A 23832-nucleotide genomic window follows, 5' to 3' on the forward strand; every position below is an offset into this window, starting at 1 on the left:
ATCAGCCATGTGTCTGATTTTTCGATTTGATGATTTCAATTTCAGTACTTGTTGGATAAGTCGTCAAACGCATCAAATTATCGCAACGATTACTGAAACGTTAATCTATCAATACAGATAAGTGTTGTTTACCTGGTAATTAATTGATATTATTTTTACCTGAACAGCACTGAGACGCAGAAAACGACAATTGACAGGCGTGTTCGCCGTTACCGGAGTCACTATAGGAGCAGTTCTAGGACCGGTTGGGGCTGTAGTAGGGGGCATCATAGGCGGTATCGCAGGTTTTCTCTGCGATTTGTTTTGTAAAGGTGACTTTGCTATCATTTCATCTAGTGGTGAAGGATTCGGGTTCTGTCTCCTGGCCAACATATCTTAAAATGATAGATGATCGCAATACTATACTCTACACTATATGATATGCTAAACTGTCACTATACTACATTTTATTACATACTTTACTATAATATAATATGTTATGTTATGCTGAGTAAAGCTAATGTGTAGTATGCTATTTTGATATAGCACTATCAGTCGATTTGCAAAAAACTTAAACTCTGAAGTGGTAGATTAATCTTCGCCGTTTTTTTTAGCTCACCTGGTCCGAAGGACCAAGGTGAGCTTATACCATACCGTGGCGTCCTTCGTCCGTCCGTCCGTCCGTCAACAATTGACTTAGTCGACTTCTTCATAACCGCTGATCGGAATTTTCACCAAATTTGGTCAGAAGCATCCCTATGGGTAGGGGACTAAAAATTGTATAAATGATGGGGCTGACCCCCTGGGCGCCTCTAGGGCGGGGCCAAAAGGGGTCAATTTAGCTATTTTGATATAAACGACTTCTCTGAAACCGAGCAATCGATATCGCTCATATTTGCTTGGTAGCATCACTATGGGGTGGGGATTCAAAATTGTACAAATGATCGGGCTGACCCCCTGGGGGCCTATGGGGCGGGGCCAAATGAGGTCAATCGGGCTATATTGATATAAACGACTTTTTCTCTGAAACCGAGCATTGGATATCGCTCATATTTTCCTGGTAGCATCACTATCTGGTGGGGATTCAAAATTGTACAAATGATGGGACTGACCCCCCAGGGGCCTGAGGGGCGGGGCCAAATGTGGTCAATTGGGCTCTATTGGTATAAACGACTTCTTCTCTGAAACCGAGCAATTGATATCGCTCATATTTGCCTGGTAGCATCACTACTGAGTGGGGACTCAAAATTGTACAAATGGTGGGGATGACCCCCCGGGGCGCTGAGGGGCGGGGCCAAAATGTGGCCAGTTTGGCTAGATGAATATAAACGACTTCTCCTCTGAAACTAAGCAATGGATATCTCACATAGTTGACTGGTAATATCCCCTTGGGGTAGGGATTCAAAATTGTACAAATGATAGGGCTGACCCCCCTGAGGGCTGATGGGCGGGCCAGAAGGGGTCAATTTGCCTAAATTGATATAAACAACTTCTCTGAAACTAAGCAATGGATATATATATATCGCTCATATTCGCTTGGTAGCATCCCCTTGGGGTAGGGATTCAAAATTGTACAATTGGTGGGGCTGACCCCCGGGGGGCTGAGGGGCGGGGCCAAAAGGGATCAATTTGGCTAAATTGACATTTTTAGAATTACAATAAAAACAATGTTCATGTAACCATATAAAATGCATATGATATATATTGACATAGCAATACCAGTGGCAAATATACTTAAGCATATTTCTTGTTTCATATCTCATGAAACCAGGTGAGCGATACAGGCCCTCTGGGCCTCTTGTTTTTGGACGCGATAGCATTGCCGTCCTGATTGATAATACGCACATGAACATAGAGGACGCTCTTGCTGAGTGAGATGTAGTCGCCCATTTGGCCGAATATGTAAAATTAAATAGGTCCATTTCCAGTTATCCAAGAAAAAGGCCGGCAAACCGCGTAGTACATCTTCTTATGAGCTCTTTAGCAAGTCCGTCCTCCATTACTGTTTTCAGTGAAAAGTTTGTCTGACGTTTCGTTGCTTTATTCTTCCCGAACACTCGCTTTTTCAGTTGAAGTACAGATCGCTCATATAACGATCGAGATCGGGCATTTTTCACAAATAAACAGGCCAACAGCAAAGATTTTTAAAGATCGCACAGTATTGATAAATCCTCGGGAAACAAAGCGATATTTCGTTTGCTTCTTGCGCAGTTTTATCCAGCATTTCGTTTTATGTCTCGATATTGTCAGACAGAGGTTCTCGTCTATAAAACACCGCACTTTTTTGCCCTGTCCAGTCGATATCAGCCTTGTCATGACCGCTTCCGTTCCACACGGCGAACTCCATTTATGTTGACGGAACCAGTCAGAGTGGAAAAACACACTATCACAGATATTTGCTCACGAATATGGATAAGGGCGTTTTCCCCTGCACGCGTGGTGTATGCGTCTTCTCGTTTGTAACCGGCATTAGACGAGCTCACTGTTTCATGTTCTATTCGATATGTGATCGTCTGTAATTTACCTGTGTCTTGATAAGGGCCCAATTGCCTGGAAAATTCGACAATCTTCTTGTCTCTACTGTCGTTATTACTACATGACCAGTTATATAAATACATATATCATAATGATCTAGTATACGGACATGTGATGTAGTAGTACATAGTAGTATATATCGTATCCTAGATAATATTTACACATATTATTGTTGTAATATTCTAACATGTCGTTTGGTTTAGTTTGGTTTATTTAGATTAACGTCCTATTAACAGCTAAGGTAATTCAAGGACGGCCTCTTGTGCGTGCGACATGTATGAGTGTGGTGAGTGCGTATGTGTGTTTTGGGAGGCTGCGGTATGTTCGTGTTAAGTCTCCTTGTGATAGGCCGGAACTTTTGCCGATTTAAAGTGCTATCTCACTGAAGCATACTGCCGAAGACACCCAGCAGCACACCCCACCCGGTCACATTATACTGACAACGGGCCAACCAGTCGTCCCACTCCAAATATGCTGAGCGCTAAGCAGGAGTAGCAACTACCATTTTTAAAGACTCTGGTATGTCTCGGCTAGGGGACAGAACCCAAAACCTTCCTCACAGCGGCGAACGCTCAACTAAAGGCAAAAAGTGAGGCATTGTCAAGGGAGACATTAGGAAGACATTAGGAAGAAGAAAGTTGTTAAGAAAGAAGAGAAAAGATAATATCCCAAATTTAGTCGCCTCTTACGATCATGCAATGGGGGCAGCAGGTACAATTCTTACGCTCTACCTGCAGGGCACTAACATGTCTGAAAGCAATTTTCCAAACAAAACGAGATATTTTACGATAACCCAATATCTTTTAACATTGACAATGGCCGTTTACTTCTGAGCATGAAAGGCAATATACAAAACAAGCGTTATTTCGGAAAAAATGAATTGAGAATTGTCATATTCCTTGTAGGATCATCAACGCCTCCTAACACAACTCCATCCATTTCTTGGAACAAGCCAAAGACCTCACAGTATTATGCAAATCCTGGAGATACATTTGCGGTTGTTAGATGGAACTCTCCAACAGCATCTGATAAAGAGGATGGTAAAATAAGGTATCTTATCTTCACGCCAGGTTTTCCGATACCCTTCACCGAAAGGGTAATTGAACTGCGGCCGCTTATGTGAAAGGCCAGTGTATTACCACTCTGACCCATCCTCCTAGCTTTGGATATGGCATATAGGAATATGTTTGTTTAGGTTTGGGTTTAGTCCCTAAAAGGTCTATTGGAAAGGATGCCTTTTGAGACACAGCTGACACCTATCTGAACCAGTTGTGTATAGAAAAACGAATAGAATGCCATGGATTGATCTACTAGAAAAGAAACACGAGTTGGAACCTGCAAACAAAAACTCAATTAGCTCTCATTTCGGTTAATGCCTACGTTTGATGTGATCTTTTTATGCAATTTTGTTGGTATTTATCCCGTTTTATCAATTTTGAATTCCACTATAAAAATAATTACGGTTTTTGTTATACGTCGGTTTCTCTATTGATTTTATTGAGATATGGATGAGATACTATTATGTAAATTCACCTCGGGACATTGTCCTATGATCTTTGACTTGGAAAGGAATCATACTCTCAAATTAAACATAATCGTTGTTGAATTTTGTTCACCATACATTTGACATAATGTACTTTTTAAAATATTATTATTCCCTCTTTACAGCCCTAAACGAATATATGGACAACCTTCCAATTCTAAATTTACAAGAGGGCAACACACAATTACATACCAGGCCACAGATTCCAGAGGATTGACGGCTTTTAGTCACTATACATTCACTGTAGTAGGTAAGAAAGGCTTTTGGTTTGGTTTGGTTTATTTTGTTTAACGTCCTATTAACATCTAAGGTCATTAAGACGATTTATACACAAGTAATTAACATTTATTAAGTAAAAGGCATCATAGTCAAACCTGTCAATAAAGACCTTTAGGTAAAGCAGAAAAACGGTTACTATAGACAGGTTTCCTTAATACGCATGTATGTGTTACATATCATGAAGTTATATTAGTATTTGTTTTCAAATTATATTATTTATTTCATTAAAGTTAAAATATTCAGTTACCATAAGGCCTGTAGTTCTTTGATTAGAATTTTGACGGAAACAATGTAAATGAAAAGGCCTTTTCCCATTTTTGACGGTTTATATATCGGGACAGAAAAGATGCAATTTTTGATAAATTTTAATCTAAAGAAATATGTGGAGATAATCCGAGGAGAAAATCATTATGACATTATGGCTTCATTATGAAACGTAACATGTATTAAAACATAGATAGAACAGGATAGTTTTATAAATTAAAATTATACTTACAACGGATGAACCTGTTCTTACGACTAATTAGGAAATTACAGGAGCTAATTAATTAATATAGATATTTGAGAGTTTAAGTGATAAGGTCACCTTACTAGTTCAAATTGACGAGAAATAGCCTAGGGTGAAATGTCCATTAAGGCACGATTGGCGAAAGATTGTTAGTTCGAGCATGCGAAAGAACACTATGTATTTCAAGCATCCGTCCTATTACTGAATTGAAAGTGAAACATAACACTTCATTATTAAGAACGTAAGACATCTTGATGTTAAAATGCAATGAATCTAATATAAAAATATGGTGGGTAGGCAAAATAGTGTGATTTTGACGCAACTTGATGTTGTTTTGTTTTTGGTTCTTAGTTCGTATGTGTAAAGACGCACTACCCGATCCCAGTAACGGGCACGTGAAGTGTGATAACCACGAGAGAATCGCGGGAACTACCTGTAACTATCACTGTTCTAAAGGCTATCAAATCAATGGAAACGGCCAGCGAAAATGTCAGACGAATGGAAAATTCAGCGGTCAAGCTCCTTCGTGCAAAAGTTAGTCGCATATCGTCTTTGTGTATTCAAAATAGCTGTTGTCCAACGGTCAGGTTGTTCCTTCTCAAAGTGAGCAGGCATCTTCTTGGTGTATTGGTGTCTGTTCAGTGGTGAAGCTCTTACTATCAAGTTCAAGTTCACGTTCCTACGTGCAAAGTCAGTATTATCGTTTTGAGTATTCAATGTGTTCGTTGTTCAGTGGTATAGCTCCTAAGTGTCAAAAACAGTAACATCTTTGTTTATTCAGTGGTTCTGTTGTTCAAGCAATAAAAAACATTTTATACATATATCACTTTAAAATCACTTTTCAGTTACGCTATTACTTTATTAATAGAAATGATTTTTTTATCAGTTAAGACATGTACGAATTCTACTCAACTGTACCCAAGCCACGGCCGGCCGATGTGTCAGCCAAGTATATTGGTGTACAATACCATGTGTACAACAGAGTGTGACCATGGATATGCATTACAACCATCGGATGTTTCCTTAACGATTTGTCAGAGTAACGGACAGTGGAGCAAAGTCCTATCAGACTGTAGAGGTATGTATTATTTTGGGCAATTTTAAGGAATTTTTATATAATAAATAATGGTTCTCTTAACAATACTTGTTTATTTCCGATTGTTTCATTGACACTATGGATGTTGCTAAACACATATAACACATATTGATTGTGGCACAATGTGGGGCACTAAAATAGAGTAAAACCCAATTGTATTAACACATGTCACTCTTTTTCTCACTCGCTTTCAGGCAAATGTTCAAATATTTATGTACCACTTTTGGAGAGAGAAAAAATCGACGATAGCAGGCTTCAAAATTTCACTGATAAACACGTTCGGTTTGCTGGTAAATACAAGAATCACGATTTTTCTCGCCTAAGTGCACGGAAAATAGAATCATAGGAACGTGTCAAATTGTAATTTGTTACGAGATGTACACTAGCTGTTTCGATAATCGCTTCACAACTTTTCAAAACATATGTATACTTTATAATTGGCTTATACAGTTATGGACGAACTTGTGCAGCAGGTACATAACTTACGTGTACATGCTTCGAGCCTAGGAATAATGCGATATTGCAAATTGTTCACATAATTTATCAAATACATAAATATCCTGACAAGCATTAGAGAAATATGAATTCTGATATCACCAGAGTCGATAACTGATATAGCAAACACAAAACACTATCATAGCTGCCACGTTACTGATCGTTTTATTATTGTTTAACTGATAGTCAAAATAATAGATTTGACGAAATTTATATATTATTTCAATCAATGTATAAAATATATTCAGTGTATATAGTTTATTATTGAGAGAAAGGGATCTTAATAGCCCGTGTCTGTTGCAAAATTCATATTGCATTTATAGTTTGAACAATAGTCACACAATGCATTTAGGCTAACTTTGCCTTTCTGTCAAGCGCTCAGTCTTCCGTAACATAAAATAACACGTGCATTCGTTAAAATGTGAAGCACACTATATGCGTTACATTACATTATTAAATTATATCGATTTAGCTCATAGGACGTATTTTTTATACATGTGAACTTGAGAATAACAAAGGGATGCCAAAAATAACGGCCTGTCAATAATAAAGGTCATTCTGGCCTAAAATGGTGATAAAAATGGGCATCAACGAAACAACTTAAAATAAAATATGTAAAACCACGTAAAATGTTTCATTTGTTTGGTGTTTCATGTTTGAACATTATTTGCTCAAATGGCATTTATAGTGTTGATGGGACTTCAAGAATTTAAAATTCAAATACATATTATGTTAGCAGTTGCGGAAATAAGTTTAAGACTTTCCATGCTGTTAAACTTTTCTTATTGGTCGTAGATGTATGCAATCCAATAAATCATGTTTTACTGTAAATAGTTCATTGCCTGCGATGCACTGGGATAAATAACTACTATTAGGGAAAGGGGAAAACTAAGTCATTCGAACTCGTTGTAGCCCCACCAGTGTCTCGTAATTTGTTCGCAGTCAGAGGGCTGAAGAAGGGAAAGGAAGGGATTATATTTGGTTCACCGCGGCCCCCGGGATGTATATACATTAATTGCCACACATGGATACGGCAGTGTTATTAAACTGAAAGTGAGTGTCCTTTATCACGAACTTTCATCCAGTACGAATTACCAAACTATATAGTATATCAATTTAGTAAACAAATAATCTGATTTATACATTCTATTGAGGACAGATTCTGAGCCTCCAACTATACTTGATTGTCCAAGCACACAATATGTGTATGCAGACAGAGGATCGGCTACTGCGGTTATTACCTGGAATATCCCCACGGTAAAGGACAATTCTGGAGGGACAATAACAGCCACCCAGACAAAAGGCCAATCGTCAGGAACTACCTTCAATCTCGGTCCAATGGAAATCCGTTACTCAGCGACGGACCCGGCTGGAAACACTTCACCTGACTGCATTTTCTCTGTTCGTGTTGATCGTAAGTAAATTTGTGTTCTTTTTTTAAACAGCCCCTGTTCCAATATTGAGCTCGTGACATACGCTAGATTTCCAACTTAATGAAGATGGCGACTGTTCTCCTTGAAACAAAAGACGCTTAACCCCTGAACACAAATATTTTTCTATTACTTCTTTTGGATATCTTTGAAACAATATTTTGTTGATATCTGGCCTTCATTTTATCGATTTAAAGTTGATTTATCGAAACCGCCCTACATTTTTTATCATCATTATTTGGCCCAAATGATATTTATATTGTTGATGGGCCGATAAGAATTAATAGCTAAGTAGAAGATTATTTCTCAAACTGCACATATAGGTTCTTTTTATTAATCGGGTGAATAGAATGGCCATCTTGTATTTTGACAGTTGAAGTTTTATCACTCGCTCTTTAGAAGCACATGTAGGATATTTCTCAAACTTCTCATGTAGGTTCCTATTGGTCCCTAGTTGCAGTAAATTTTAGGTGATTGTGAAGCCATCCTGAGTTTTGAGTTAAGAAAAATTATTGATACATTTCATAAAGTTTTTCTTGGATCTTTCTTCGATTTCCTTTGTAGTTTCCCCATGTTTTAAAGTATTAAGATGAAAGAGGGGAAAGAAGGGAGGAATAAAGAAAATAGTCTTTCATAGAACCGATAAAGATCAGGCAAAGTTGTTTTCGTTTACATGTCCTATTTTTGTCGTATTTCTCTTGTTTTAGGTCAGAGCCCCATTTACATTATTCCCCGAAATAAACTTTCTTCTTGAATGAAAGTGTTACATTCAAGGCGTAAACGCACGATACCGCTCTCTTTATAAAGCGACAGTCCATTAAAGAGTGAGCAAAAAAAGTCCCGCTCGTAATAACATGAATCAAACTAAATATGTAAAAAAATATATATATGTTGGTACATAAACGTAAATACTGTAAAAAGAGAAATATGGCTATTGTCAGTCATATCTTGTGGTTAAAACCGACGGCCTTCAGACAGTTAATATTTTTTTACTGAGCTACAATGACATATGACGATAGGCAATTTCCGTTTTTGATGGTCGTCATTTTTTCTCTAGATCTGTTTTTATAAGAGCTGAACTGTTACTTCATGATAAAAGGAAAAAATAGGAAACGGTGGAATAAAAACTGGTGCATTTTCAACAGATCCTTTCTAAAACAAAAGATCTATTGGCATGATATATGGAATAAAATTAAATACATTAGATATATATTAAAATTCAGTAAAATTTCCTTAAGCGTTGGTCATTGATTTTGACGTTATGTTGTTACAATGCTTTTAAGAAGAAATCTGACATTTCCTTACAAAAACCTTACAGATTCATTTTTTATATTGGGTCTGTATCGACTATTCTCACGACAAAACACTCTTAAAACCAACCGAGGCAACCATTAAGTTTTTACGTATTTTGTTGTCTTCAGAACAAATCTGTGATCCGCCAAATATAATTGATCAGTACATAGAAATTGACTGTCCAAACGGATTCTCTTATGGATCGGAATGCTATTTGTCGTGCCGTGGAAGTTATCCATTGATAGGAAGCGATCGGATTTCCTGTGAGAGAAACACAACAAACCCAAAGGAAGTATATTGGGATATGGGTACACAAGGAATACCTTACTGCAAACGTACGTATAATATATATATATATATATAATTACGTCGTTCGAAATATTTGTAGTATATTCAATTTCGTTATTTGCGCTGCCATCTAATAGAGCAAAAGTTTATATTCAGGCAATGGATGTAAAATTAACAAAATTATATGTAAATTATGTTAAATGTTTTGTGTAAATTTGTTTACTGCAAAATGTTGACAAGGTGTAAAGCAAAATGCAATGCTCGAAATTAATCTACATGTAGTTCCGAAACAAGCTATCACCGGAGCGAAATTTAGTATCTATACAGTACTTATAAGAAATAAAAAAGACAACAAGTCTTATTTACACTATTAGCAATATTATTGAATATTAACCTATGACTTCACAAAAGTTCTTTTGTTCTCTTCCTGTTGTAGAGAATAAGTGCCCGGATCTAGTTCCTCCTCTTCATGGGGCCCTCACGTGCGATACCTGGATTTTCGGTGTCCAATGTATGATGCATTGTAACGAGAACTACGACATACCTGCCGGAACTGGTGCTGGAGCATTAGCTAGATTTACTGGACAGTTCACGTGTTCTACTAGCTCGGGAAAGTGGGGTCCTGTCGAAACAGTTCCAGGTTGTACAGGTATACACATTTTGATGATACTGTACTAGATTTAGTTTTATCAATGTCCTATCCTCCGCATTCCATTCGAAATCAATGACATATCTTGAGAACCCCCTTTACAGACTTGGTCATAAAGTTTTATACCTAGTCATATTTTGAAGGTCAATGGTCACATTTCACCCCTCCTGAAAAATTAGTTAATATTCAAATTAGGCAATCATAACATCAAGTCGTTGCAGCTGATAAAAAAATAAAGATGTCAGTGGTGATATTTGACCCATTATGCAATAAAACTAGATATTTCACGAGACCCACAGTAGATGTGGTTCATCTTCACCCCATGTTATCAAAACATTAAATAAAAATTGTCAGATTCTAGTGGTCATCGGACAGGGGGTTAAACGTCTAAATTCACATACGACCAATATAATGGTTGCGTACAGGATATTTCGTGGATGCTTCAACAGATTGTATTATACATAATAACAATACATAGGTTAGCTGAAAACGAGTCACTTTCTTACTGCTTGATGAACAAGGTATGTATAAATACCTACCAAAGCAGAAATGTGTTTGAACTTTAACGGATATTTCTACGTATTACTCTTTTTATTAAGACTTCTATTTCAGATTTGTATGGCAGAGAGAATGAATACTAGTACGAAATAGCTTAAAGAAATATAATGCAACTTTGAACATGTGTGCGCTTACTCTGTTAATGCACCTAAAGCCATACTTCCTTATGACCCTCTCATTGGTTTTCAAAGGGGCGAAAATAGAACTTCTGTCCCAAATGCAACGTTTGTGATCTTTAATTTATTTCCTCACTTATCTGTCTCCCTATCCATTGTTTTCATGTTGTAGGTATCACCTTGACACCCGTTCCCATATGACCCTGACTGTTGGTGTGACCTTGACACCCGTTCTCATATGACCATGGCTATTGTGGGGACGTTAAGCACAAACAGAACACCCCTCTTATTTTGATCTTTGCTGCTGTTGTCCTTACATGCCTGTTGGTTTTCCCATAAATATTGGATTTGTTCTCCTGAAATTCGTCCTTTCAAACCCTGGTTTGTGCCCCTCTTGACATCTATCCCTATCCGATCCTTCTTTGTGCAACAATTAGAACGAGAAGACCAACTGCAGTGACTAACATTTTAGTAAAGAGTAATGAAATAGTGATTTATCAAATGAAAGCAATCAGATTTTCAATTATTTCTTACAATAACAATCGGACTTTTTTTATTGATCTTATTAAATATTTATTAATTTACAGAGTTGAGGAATCCTCAGATTTCTTATCTGCCAGGAGAAATGTATTATTTTACTGGCTCTTGCAATGATACCTCAACACAACAAAAAATAAAAGAAAATTTTATAACCGAGATGCAGAATTTACAACAGAATGGCTGGCAGGGTCTTTGTCCTAATTCAAATGATTGTAACGTAGACAATGTCAATCTTAAATGTGGAGTAGCGCGTCGACGACGTCGAGATCTCTACAAAATCAGACGGACACGACAAATACAGGGAGCTACAGTGTTGGTAACATTTAATATAGTTGTGAAATGGGAAAGATATGGTAACACTACAACAGACACTTACAACTATTTACAAAGTAAAGCTAAATCACTTGGATCGCTCATCGAACAAAAGATACAGACTGGATCCCTAGATGTGGAAGGAGCGGAGGTCGACCAGTCATCTTTCCAGACTGGTAGGACGGTTATTAAATGCGAGACAGGTCGTTACCCACGGTATACAACTCTCACTTGTGGTAAGTTGAAATGTTAATATTGTACTAATCTTGAAGGCAGTGTTGTTGATCTGATTAATTAAATGAATTATCGGGAAAATATACTATTTTGAATAACCCTAAATGAAACAAGAGTTTTTTTCCTCTGAAATCTCAATTCAATTGTTATACTTGTTTGTATAGCTGAACGTTCCTGCTCGTTCAAACCAAGCACTGGATCTGTTTATGACGTGCACCTTCTACATTACTTTTGTTTGGTTACAGCTTCGTGCGCCCTAGGTTCATTCTATGACGATGTATTAAAAGAATGTATTGAATGCCCTAAGGGTTCTTATAGAGACAATGACGACGTCATAACATGCATTCCTTGTGCATCAGGGACATCAACTGCATCCTCTGGGGCGATCAACTCAACCGAATGTGTTCGTAAGTTCCAGTTTAACCGTATCAGAGATTGTTATTAATCCTGAGTAAGAAGGTACTAAAAGTTCAAATGCAATTTGAACCTTCGGATATTTTCACTGTTATTGTTAAAACAATATTGCTAATATCTCATTGTTCAGATTATAAGTCTGTAAGGATATATATTTAGTAACCAATTAATTTGACTAAGCATTTTTAGCTCACCTGCCCGAAGAGCAAGTGAGCTTATGCCGTGGCGCGGCGTCCGTCGTCCGTCCGTCGTCCGTCCGGCCGTCCGGCGTCAACTTTTCCATTCAAGCAACTTCTTCTCAATAACCAAAAGGCCCAGAGACCTAATATTGGGCCTGTAGCATGCTGGGGTGAAGGGCTACCAAGTTTGTTCAAATGAATGACCTTGACCTTCATTCAAGGTCACAGGAGTCAAAAAGGCTAAAATCTTTAAACGACTTCTTCTCAATAACCAAGAGGCCCAGGGAGTTGATATTTGGTCTGTAGCATGCTGGGGTGAAGGGCTACCAAGTTTGTTCAAATGAATGACCTTGACCTTCATTCAATGTCACAGGGGCCAAAAAGGCTAAAATCTTTAAACGACTTCTCAATAACCAAGAGTCCCAGGGAGTTGATATTAGGTCTGTAAAATGCTGGGGTAAAGGGCTACCAAGTTTGTTCAAATGAATGACCTTGACCTTCAATCAAGGTCACAGGAGTCAAAAAGGCTAAAATCTTGAAACAACTTCTTCTCAATAACCAAGAGTCCCATGGAGTTAATATTGGGTCTGTAGCATGCTGGGGTAAAGGGCTACCAAGTTTGTTCAAATGAATGACCCTGACTCACATTCAAGGTCACGTCGATCAAGTATGCTTAAATCTTTGAATGACTTTTAGTGAAAAGCCAAAGTGCAGAGAGACATTATATTGGTCCTGTAGCATGCTTTCAAATAACTGCAGGATCCATATATGAAAAGATCACTGCATTGCAGGTGAGCGATTTGGGCCCATTGGGCCCTTGTTTAACTAATGATATTTTAATTAACTCCATCATATTCGATATTATCTAAAACAACACCTAAACGGCTGTCCACTTTTTATTTTCCATATTATACTAAAAGCAACCTGTGCGGCGGGTTACTATTCACTGACCGGAGTATACCCTTGTACGCCTTGCTCGAGATTTCAGTATGGTCCTCACGAGATGGCAACCAACTGTGAAGAATGTGGTGCGGGGTTAATGACACCGGCGTTAGCCAGTACTAATGAATCTGATTGCACAGGTAATGGTGTATTGCAATACAATAGAGATGATTGACCATGGATGAGGAACAACTGACTGTTGCTAATACAATGAAATAAATTTGATTGTTGTTTATTTCAATATATGCTATGCTAAAGCATGTAGTCCTCAGTTTATTTTGTTGCTCCTTCTCGTATTAAAATGTTATAAGGGTAAACGTTTTTTAAGTACTCAGCGTTCTGAATGTTATAACATATTGGCTGCAGAGCCTCTTGTAACATAAAAATCTAACTGGTTCTATTGCTTATGGATCTCTTAGAAAATCCTATCTCAAACTAGTATAGACTGCGTATCATTGGGGTCTGGGAATTGCAATTGAACTTTACGCACCGCAAATTTTATCTAAGCGGTATTTGGACCATGTCTCTATCATCATTGATGTTTAGACAATTAGCCACTGTAGTAAGTGTTCGGGTTTTAAAAAATCTATCAAATATTATTTCTTTTTTCTCTGCGAATCCAAATTAATCAATGAAAACATGTCAAAACAGAAGCGGATCAGTTTCGTTATGATAAAAAAAATGACTTATGTCGACTCGGGTATGTAAAGTGGTTTTAAAGTTTCTGTTAAAATTCCAATTTACCTATTTATTTACAATTGAATAATGCTGATCGATTTTATCCCTTCGGGACAAGTATTGAAACTTGAGACCCTAATTACCTGCGTTATATTTGATATTTTAGTGTTTGATGCAGTAATCAAAGGAGGAATGTTTCCGCATACGTTGGGACAATTACATGACGGGGCCGACAATTTTACATTGGCATTATGGATTAAGATTCCTTCTGGTCACGATGCCTCTCTCCAAGTCAGAATCAACAATGACATAGAAGTAGATATTGGAAGAACTATCAACGTCACTCACAATGGGTACGTTAGTCATACATTACATTTATTTAAACAAATGTTATTTAACAAATCCTTTGTAATATGCAAAGTATTAAATCACGCAATGAACTTGTAAAAATGACTTCATTTATATTCTGAAAGAACGAACAATACGAACCGACACTACATCATATTTTATAGTCTATGTTGAAATAAAATTCCAGACCGAAGTTTTGTTATTTAGCCATTCTGGCACTAGTTGTCGCTCTAATGCTTCGAACATAATTTGATAGTGCTCTATGGATATCATATTCAGAGCACAACAGCCAACAGATGTTAGACTGAACGTTGGGTCATGGCAACATGTGGCTGTGGTCTCAAACTCGCTGTCGGAAAACATCAAAGTGTTTGTCCAGGGAGATGTCCAGTTTACTTCATTTATACTGCCGATCGCGACAGAGAGCGCTAGTGACGTACTGATATCTAGTACAGGGATTTCTGAAGCGGGTAATTCCTAATTATATATCAAGTAAACTGATGATAACACATTTCCCCCGTTGGATGTAAATATATAGCTGTACTGATGACGCAAGCTCCCTAATAAGAAACGTTTCGATAAATTATAATTTAAATGATTTTTTAAAATTTGCTAAGAATCCTGTGGAATTATTAATAAAGCTACAATTGTTTGATGTGGGAAGCTATTGTACATTTTTTAAGCGTTCTTTATTAAACATTAAATTTAAGTTACTATTTGACTTATCTTTTACATGTAAATTATATCAGTATATCAAAATAATTGTATTCATTCACTATTTTTATCCTTTTTTGTTATCTTCAAGGTACATGTAACCCGTCCTTGTCCACGCCACGCCTGCCTTAAATCATAGAAGTATTATAAAAGTTATTTACTGATTTTTTAGGCATCCATATTTCTGGTCTTCTCCTGACACCAGCCTCTCTAGATGACGATGACATAAATTCACTGGCATCAACCTGTTATCACGTACGAAGTGGAACTCTGACTATGGATGAATTAAAGTACACAGACTCCAGCTCCATTGAACTAATTTCACCAAGTATATGTGATGGTATGCCAGTGTCCAGTTGTATAATTCAATAAAAGAATAAGATGCATTGGCTAGAAAACAATAACGATAGTGTTATTGATCTAATATTGGCAATATAAATCATTAAATAGATATAATTCAGTTACATCATTGACATAAAATCAAAGTTATATGGCATTTATATACATAATATCACGCAGCTAATATAAACTTTACTTTTAAGCTTTTTTTTAAACAAGCTATATCAACTTAAACTTACCACTCGTGTTGGTCCGGACGGAAGTCCTAAGGGCCTAACTGCGGGAAGAAACAGAACTAGCCTGTATTTTTTTCACGTTCGATCGTGGAATCGAACCCTGGTCGCTTAAGTAACAGACCAGTGTGTTGCCAATGCGCCACCCGATCAAGTATTAAGCACCGAGCCCAACCAAGGGATGGTTGCAATATACAAATAAGATTTTACATGTATTGTATGTATATACTGTGATTGACAAAACTCGCTGTTAACGGAAACACCATCACATGCACGAATAGATGCAAAGAAACATTCTGCATATTGAAAAAATTGTCTTTATGTTGATTATTTATACGTTACTTTCAAAGCTGAAGACAACTGTGATCCAGACCCATGCCATGGTCATGCGTGTATTGACGATCTGGACGGATTCATTTGTCGCTGTGGTGGGGGATTCACTGGCGATCTTTGTCAGATCACTCCAAACTATTGTTTGAACCACCAATGTGAAAACAGAGCGCCATGCCTTAACCTTCTTTCCAATTACTCCTGTCTGTGTACTTCTGGATTTAAGGGAATGTTTTGCGAAAACGAAATAGGTATGCATTTGTAAATCTAGTTACATACAGTCATCAGAAATGTTTGGTGTTATTTTTGGCGCATTTGGATAAAATGGAGTTCTTTTTGTTTGGATCGTTCTAAATTGTCCCATACGTTGGCATTCTCTTCTGAAATTTGATTGTCTATGCAGTAACTTAAGATTTGCGGGCGGCCCTTTCTCCCTAGATTGTGACATACACACCTTTATAAAATATGTATTACTGTTTTAAGTATTATACGTGCAGGAAGAGCATTTCCGCGTGACCCCATCATTTTTGAAACTGCCTTATGGCGTTAGCACGACGTAAAACAAACCAAAAGCGTTAAAGCATCTTTTATAGTGATTTGACCGTTAGGGCCTATTTGTCGCTTGATTTACCCATGGTGACACATCTTTATTTTTGTGATCAGTTTCTGCAAAGAGACCTGTGAATAATGTATGAATAAAAATTCTAAAAATGTAGGAACCTTACCTTTGGTAAATAATATTAAGAAGAACCGGAACTTAGTCTCTGCTTTTAACGTTAGGTTTTTTTGGGGTTTTTTTTTTTATCAAAATACTTATTTGGCTATACTCTAAACACTTCATAGGACATAATGAATGTAAAACTCTATTCTATATATGGATTTAACACTTCAATTATATTACTTAAGCGTTGAATTGGAGTACGGTTACCATGAACGTGAACTACTTAATGGTTTAATATCGATAATGTATTTTTGTAATGTGCCAAATCAGTTGACATATAACTGTGTCGCTATCTTAATTTACAAGAACACCAAACAATGTATGTTTAAGAAGCAAAACTTTTAAGAATAACCACAAATATAATATTAGTACGTACTATTGCAATCTAGTTGATGGAGGCTGGGCGTCCTGGAGTAATTGGTCCCACTGCTCACAGTCCTGTGAAGGAGGGAACAGGACACGGCAACGAGAGTGTAACAACCCGTATCCAGATCCGGAGGGAGCGCCTTGTATTGGCGAGAACATGGAAACCGAGCTTTGTAACGAAGAAGCATGTCCCGGTAATGAAACGGTTTTTGTTACGCCGGACAATTTCTTAACGATTAGTGAATATGCCAATTTTCTTTTTAACGCAGGCCAAAATGACACCATCGACCCAAGACCTTTGTCATTGTTGTCCTTTTCAATCCTTTTTCTGCGGTTTTAGGTTCAATGATGTCTTCTGCCTGTTGACACTTTTCAAGATTCTTTAATACTGCAATCAATATTAACACTTCCGTATTTCCATTACTTTAGTATGTCCACCGCGACCCAGATCTTATGGAACTTTCATGGACTGTAATGTAACAAGTGATTTGACTACTTGCCGTGTCCGATGTCGAGAAGGACTTTGGTTTACACCTGGTTATACCCCTTTACCGGAATACAAATGTGGAGTGGAGACCGCATACGAGTGGAATGGAAAACCACCGTCGTGCTCAGGTAAAACTCAGCAGTGGAAAGCCAAATAACGCATCATTTCTTATAAAAGTGTTATTGAAGACAGTTTCGTCTCATTTCCTATATGTCCGTGTAGTTTCGTACAACTGACTTCAACATACATTTTAATTAGATATAATGAGTTATTGATGTGCCCGGAGGTAGGGATAAGAATTATACCTGCTGCCCCAATTACATGATCGTAAGAGGCGACTAAATTTGGGATCTTATCGCATTGGCATTTAAGTGAGCATGAACACTTTTGGTTCTGTCCCCTAGCCGAGACATATCAGAGTCTACAGAATGATAGTTGCTGTCCCTGCTTAACGCTAAGTATTTAAGGTTAAAGAGTAGTCTTAGTTGATGTTGGTGCTACATAAACATGCAGAAACACCTGTAACAAGAACTATTTATTGATACAATGTTGTTACTGTGTTTGTTGATACAGAAAATTGTTTCCTCGCAACCGTTTTGCATTTAACTTACACGTGGTGTTACATCATTTCCGTTTCTCAGACAACCAAAACAAAAATATCGAAACATGTATTCAATAACAATAAAAAAGTAAACAAAATTTCTGTTTCATTATCTTACAGAAATATACATCCCTGATCAGCTAGAAACAGTTTCCAGAGTTAGCTATGGGTCTGAAGAGCTTTGTAATAATGAACAAGACATGGAGAATGCACTGCTGGTGAACTCCCTGGATAATATTGAATGTGTAATGACAAAAACATGCTATGTTGATGTATCTATAGAAGGTAAGATACAAACTTTGTATTTTCGGTCTCTTCTTCAACTTCAAATCTATTCTATACACTTTGTGTTTGTCATGTTTCAAAGCATTTTACTGATATTTAGGGTATAAAAGAATATTATGTCTTTATTTTCAAAAAAAGGTTGCAGTGCCAGTAATCGATTGATACGTTCTCTGAGTGAAGTAAAAGTAAAGGCCGTGATCACATTACAAATACCTTTAGAGATGGAGGAAATTAACATCTTCGATAATTCATCATCAACAGGTAAAACGATATACTGTATATAAAGTAAACATTTTCTTTTATACCGTAGTTTCTCGGTATTGTTTTTCATCACAGCTCCTGCGACGTGCGTCATTGGATGCTAATGTCACTCAAATGTTATACTGAATCATCACAGCCTGGTCACAAGTGTGATTCTGTTGAAATGTCAGCTTAGATACAAGTGTTTTACTGAAATGCCATATCCTGGATTCAAGTTTATAACTAAAATATCGTAATCTGGATACAAGTATTATTATACTGAAATATCATAGCCTGAATGAAAGTGTTATCATCGTGAAATATCAAAGCATGGACACAAGTGTTATAATCCTGAAATGCCATAGCCTTTATAAATATCAATGCTTGGACACGCATGTTATCCAAGTGAAATAGCATAGCCTGGATACTATTGTTAGCATACTGATATGCCATAGCCTGGATACAAGTGTTTTACTGAAATGGCATAGCGTGAAAACAACCGTTATTATAAGGCAATTTCATAGCCTCGATAAAAATTGATATACTGAAATCTCATATTTTGAATTAAACTGTTGTTATATTTTTGGTTGGTTCTAATTGTACTTAGCGTTTCATAGTGGCAATAAGTAGCATTTATGATAATGGCTACCAATTTGCCTTTCAGCTGCGAGTCCAACAATAATGAACTTTCTACATGCTATTTCTGATCTTGAGAATTCAACCAAGCAATTAAATACTAGTAGAGAGATCTTGAGGATTGAGATCGACGGTGAGGAGTATGATGCCCTTGGTGTTGAATCACATGGGGAGGTCGAGTGCCCAGATGGACGCATTCAGTTAGAAGCAGTGTGTAGTAAGTTTGAATAACATATCTGAAATTTATTACGAAAATCTATTATTTGCGTAATAGGTTGTAGTCATGTTTCAGTGTTTTACATCTTATAAGTTATGTAGTGTTTTTTTTTTCTTCAAAAAATGAGATTACTTTTGACCACCAGATGATAACAAATTTATGAATTACACTGAATATTGAGAACAATGTTGATTCCATGCATCAGATTACGTATCTTCACAATCCTTATAAGACAGGCATAATGTGGATCAAACAAAAATGTTTTCACTACTGCGATATGACCATGATGTGATAGGTATATATTCAATTATGAATAGTCACGTTAGTTTATTGTCGTGTTAGCTCATCATAAATGGCCATATGAGTTCATAGATAACCACGTTAGTTCATCATAAATAGTCATGTTAATCCACCATAAGTGTTCGCGTTAGATCATGAATGGTCATGCACGTTAGTTCATCATAAATAGAAACTAAGTTCATCATAAATAGTCACGTTTGTTCATCATAAAGAGCAACGCAAACTCATCATAAATATAAACTTTAGTTCATCATAAAAAACCGTTAGTTCATCATAAATAGTCACGTTAGTTCATTATAAATACTTACGTAAGTTCATTATAAATGGTAATGTTAATCCATCATAAGTGTTCGCGTTAGATCATAAATGGTCATGCACGCTAGTTCATCATAAATAGAAACGTTAGTTCATCATAAATAGAAACGCGAGTTCATCATAAATAGAAACCTAAATTCATCATCAATGGAAACGTAATGTTATCATAAATGGGCACGTTAGTGCATCATTAATAGTAACGTTACCCTTAATGTAGAGCTTAAAATGTTTTCATTTATTTTTATTGATCATTCTTTGAATATCATCACCGATACACATACTGACATTGACTATTACTTGTTACAGCCAATTGTCCACAGGGTACTTATAATCGGGACAACAACGAATGTACCCCGTGTCCGTATGGGACGTACCAAGATGCAGCCGGATCTGTTTTCTGTAAGGAATGTCCACATGGTTCATCGACACCATTCCTAGGATCAACCGACATCACAGACTGCTCTAGTATGTGTCACTTATAATTAGATTAGTTAGAAACTAAATAATATCATTCGTCTTGCTAGTGAAATATCGATATTGTTTCAACCGCGGCGGTGACGGCTAAACACTGCTAGTCAATGTACTTTATCGATTAATTTGTAGTCGTTTATATTTCAGCTCTTCTTTGTAAATTTAGAAATTCCACTCATATTTCACCCTTTGAAGAAAATACGGTTGAATCTGAACAAGGCCCGTTGTCCGTATAATGTGACCGGGTGGGGTGTGCTGCTGGATGTCTTCGGCAGTATGCTTCAGTGAGATAGCACTTTAAATCGGCAAAAGTTCCGGCCTATCACAAGGAGACTTAACACGAACATACCGCAGCCTCCCAAAACACACATACGCACGCACCACACGCATACATGTCGCACGCATGGGAGGCCGTCCTTAAATGACCTTCGATGTTAATAGGTCGTTAAACAAAATAAACCAAACCAAATTAAATGCGAGTAATTTACATTGTATCAATCTGAAGTAGTTCATCCTAATTACCTAGAGCTCAAATAATCGTTCATTTTAGATGTATTATGATTAACGCATGCACTATAAAATGGCTTTATTTGGCACATGTCTGCTTTTTTTCTGAGAGATAATTTTGTACCGAAAAATAAATAAATAGATAAATAAAAGAAATAACAATTTAACAGCTATTTCATTTCCGTCTTTTAAATTGTAGCTGCAGTACCCACCAAAGAAGTAACAGTCAATGAAGGTACGTAAACTTATTCTAAAACAGACTTCCTCGCTTTGAATTGAAAATTATAGACATATGCAGTGTCGTCTGTGAGGATTCGGGGGACATTGATTGTATGGAATATGACATTTTTAACAATTTTGCATTGAGGGCAGCAGGTTTACTTTTTAAACGACACATTTGCAAAAACTGGACATGATTCTGTGTTTGCAGTATCGCATTACATGACTTCGTAATATCTAAGTTGGTACCACTGTCACGATTACATCCCGATAATTGAACACTGATGATTATTATATTGATAAATTCCGATAGAGTAAAATATTAATATTGTTATACGTGTTTTTTTTGTTTTTTTTTGCAGACTCTAAGACAGGAATCATAATCGGTTGTGTCCTAGGCGCGCTGTTTATTTGTGCCGTTATCGTGGGAATTGCAGTTTGGCAGTTTCTCAGGTGATTTGTTTACCTTTTCCTATATGGTGATGTTAAAAGTTTTATTACAATCCGAGAGATTATAAGGAAAAATATTCCCTTATCATCATTGGGGTCTTCCCTTCTGTTGTATGCCTCTGCCATGAAATGGAGGAGAATATAGTGTTACCCATGTCCGTCGCGTCTCGTCCTGATGCAATATAACTAGCTAATATCAGGAATCGCTAATGCGATCCTCGATCACCAAACTGTGTTTCGGAATGTCAAGTGGCTGCGGTGGCATTTATGTCTTACAGACATGTTATAGTTTTTTTCTTAACTTTGCATTAGTATGAGGAAGTGACGGCTTCCTTGATTGGCATTATAGACCCGGTTTTATGGTATCATGACACAATGTTAGAAAACTGATTCGTATTTCATTGTATGAACCAATGAGATAACGCATGGCTGAATGACTAAATAAGAGAAATTAATTTGAGTAGAGAAACAGAGATCCCATGTGCGAGATTCGCTGAATTGTATTTGCCGTAACTATTAAAATCAGTCATATGTGAAGTTGAAGTTCTGAAATGTATACGTTTTTGTTAAGGCTATTATAACCTACCAATAACAGCGGACTTCATTCAATCACATCTCACTCAATAGATATCACCTGGTTGTCATAGGTCCATTATATTTTCGCAGTTTACGTCCTAAGATATGACATCGAAACTAACACAACTTCCAAATGTTTTTTTACTTTTGAAGATATTATGTTTTGATTTATAGGCGGAAACGACGAAACCAACCAAAGAAACCAACTTTGATGCAGTACCACTATAAACCATGCAACTCTTAATACCTGATCTGTGAGTGGTAGTGGTGGCTTTTTAATGTCTATGTGCCATATAATAACTAAATCTACGTTAGATCCGTGAGTGGTGACCTCTGTGGAAGTGATAATTTCCATGTCACAGCTAAACCTACATTAGATCCGTGAGAGGTGACCTCTGTGGAAGTGATATTTGCCATGTAGCAATTAAAACTATGATTGATCCGTGAGTGATGGCTTCTATTTAAGTGATAATTTCCTTGTAACAACTAAACCTGCGTTAGATACGTGATTGGTGGCCTCTGTGGAAATTACCATTTTATGTAACAATTTAAACTATGATATCTGTGTGTTAGCCAAAACAACTAAGAGAATCACATCTTTTCCATAAAAAAGAAGAAGAAATGGAACGGGAAAAGAACCATCGTAGCTTAATCTTGGTTAATTTCAGACGACAGTCGTGTCATATGTTGTCGCTTTAATGTATAAGTTTGTACAGTTTATGGTTACAAAAAATGTAATAATCACATTTATCACAATAACAAGCTTTGAAAAAGAACACTTCGTTTACATAATTGTTTAAAATGCATTTAAAATTATCATTGGCATGCTGCTGTACAGCTACAGTATGCTATCACGCCTTAATTCAATCATTATATCATTATCATAAGTATTTTTTATGGCTTAGTGGATACGTATTTTCACCGAACATCATATTAAGGTTTCTAAGTGATGTTCGCTATAGTTCTCGATACCGCAGGGGTTTCGTTCACTTTCACTCTGCACCCCTTGAATATGTAATCACAAAAATCAGGCTCAGTCGCCGCCACCGTGTCCTTGTAGACAACTCAAATGACTAGTTTCATCCTCTGATGTACGTCAAATGAATTTCAAGGTCACCATATCGGTCTTTGTACATGACCCTCACTATTGTTTGTTTACAGATCAAATATCTAGTTTTGTGATTTTTTCATTAAATATTCCATGGTCTCAGAGAGCAGGGTATTGTAACCCCTGGAATATCGTGGGAGAAAGTGAACATTACATCTGACTCGTTTTACCGTAATCGAGGATGAAGTATATACAGTACCAATAACGTATGTATCTAGTTTGGATGTACTAGATAGTTTTACTTCGTACATTCTTAAGACAACAAGGGGGATTCAGCCTGTAATTGTATATGTTTTTAATG

At 36.8% G+C, this 23832-nt stretch overlaps 1 protein-coding gene across 1 annotated transcript in view; it reads left to right on the plus strand.

Moving 5' to 3' along the window:
- Positions 1-23196, plus strand: part of LOC117327254 — a 49123-nt gene extending 25927 nt beyond the window's left edge. The window contains exons 4-27 of the mRNA XM_033884159.1: positions 168-311; positions 3420-3564; positions 4183-4307; positions 5196-5378; positions 5731-5922; positions 7595-7849; positions 9287-9493; positions 9883-10095; positions 11357-11857; positions 12101-12262; positions 13369-13530; positions 14235-14421; positions 14696-14886; positions 15303-15470; positions 16053-16283; positions 17143-17313; positions 17549-17734; positions 18328-18492; positions 18631-18753; positions 19397-19585; positions 20507-20665; positions 21378-21413; positions 21760-21850; positions 22598-23196. Coding sequence (XP_033740050.1) covers positions 168-311; positions 3420-3564; positions 4183-4307; positions 5196-5378; positions 5731-5922; positions 7595-7849; positions 9287-9493; positions 9883-10095; positions 11357-11857; positions 12101-12262; positions 13369-13530; positions 14235-14421; positions 14696-14886; positions 15303-15470; positions 16053-16283; positions 17143-17313; positions 17549-17734; positions 18328-18492; positions 18631-18753; positions 19397-19585; positions 20507-20665; positions 21378-21413; positions 21760-21850; positions 22598-22667 — 4256 coding nt within the window. The 3' untranslated portion in view covers positions 22668-23196. The remainder of the gene's footprint in view (positions 1-167; positions 312-3419; positions 3565-4182; positions 4308-5195; positions 5379-5730; positions 5923-7594; positions 7850-9286; positions 9494-9882; positions 10096-11356; positions 11858-12100; positions 12263-13368; positions 13531-14234; positions 14422-14695; positions 14887-15302; positions 15471-16052; positions 16284-17142; positions 17314-17548; positions 17735-18327; positions 18493-18630; positions 18754-19396; positions 19586-20506; positions 20666-21377; positions 21414-21759; positions 21851-22597) is intronic.
- Positions 23197-23832: the final 636 nt, after the last annotated feature.

The sequence above is a fragment of the Pecten maximus genome, chromosome 5, assembly GCF_902652985.1.
Source record: "Pecten maximus chromosome 5, xPecMax1.1, whole genome shotgun sequence".
Classification (NCBI taxonomy): Eukaryota; Metazoa; Mollusca; class Bivalvia; order Pectinida; family Pectinidae; genus Pecten; species Pecten maximus.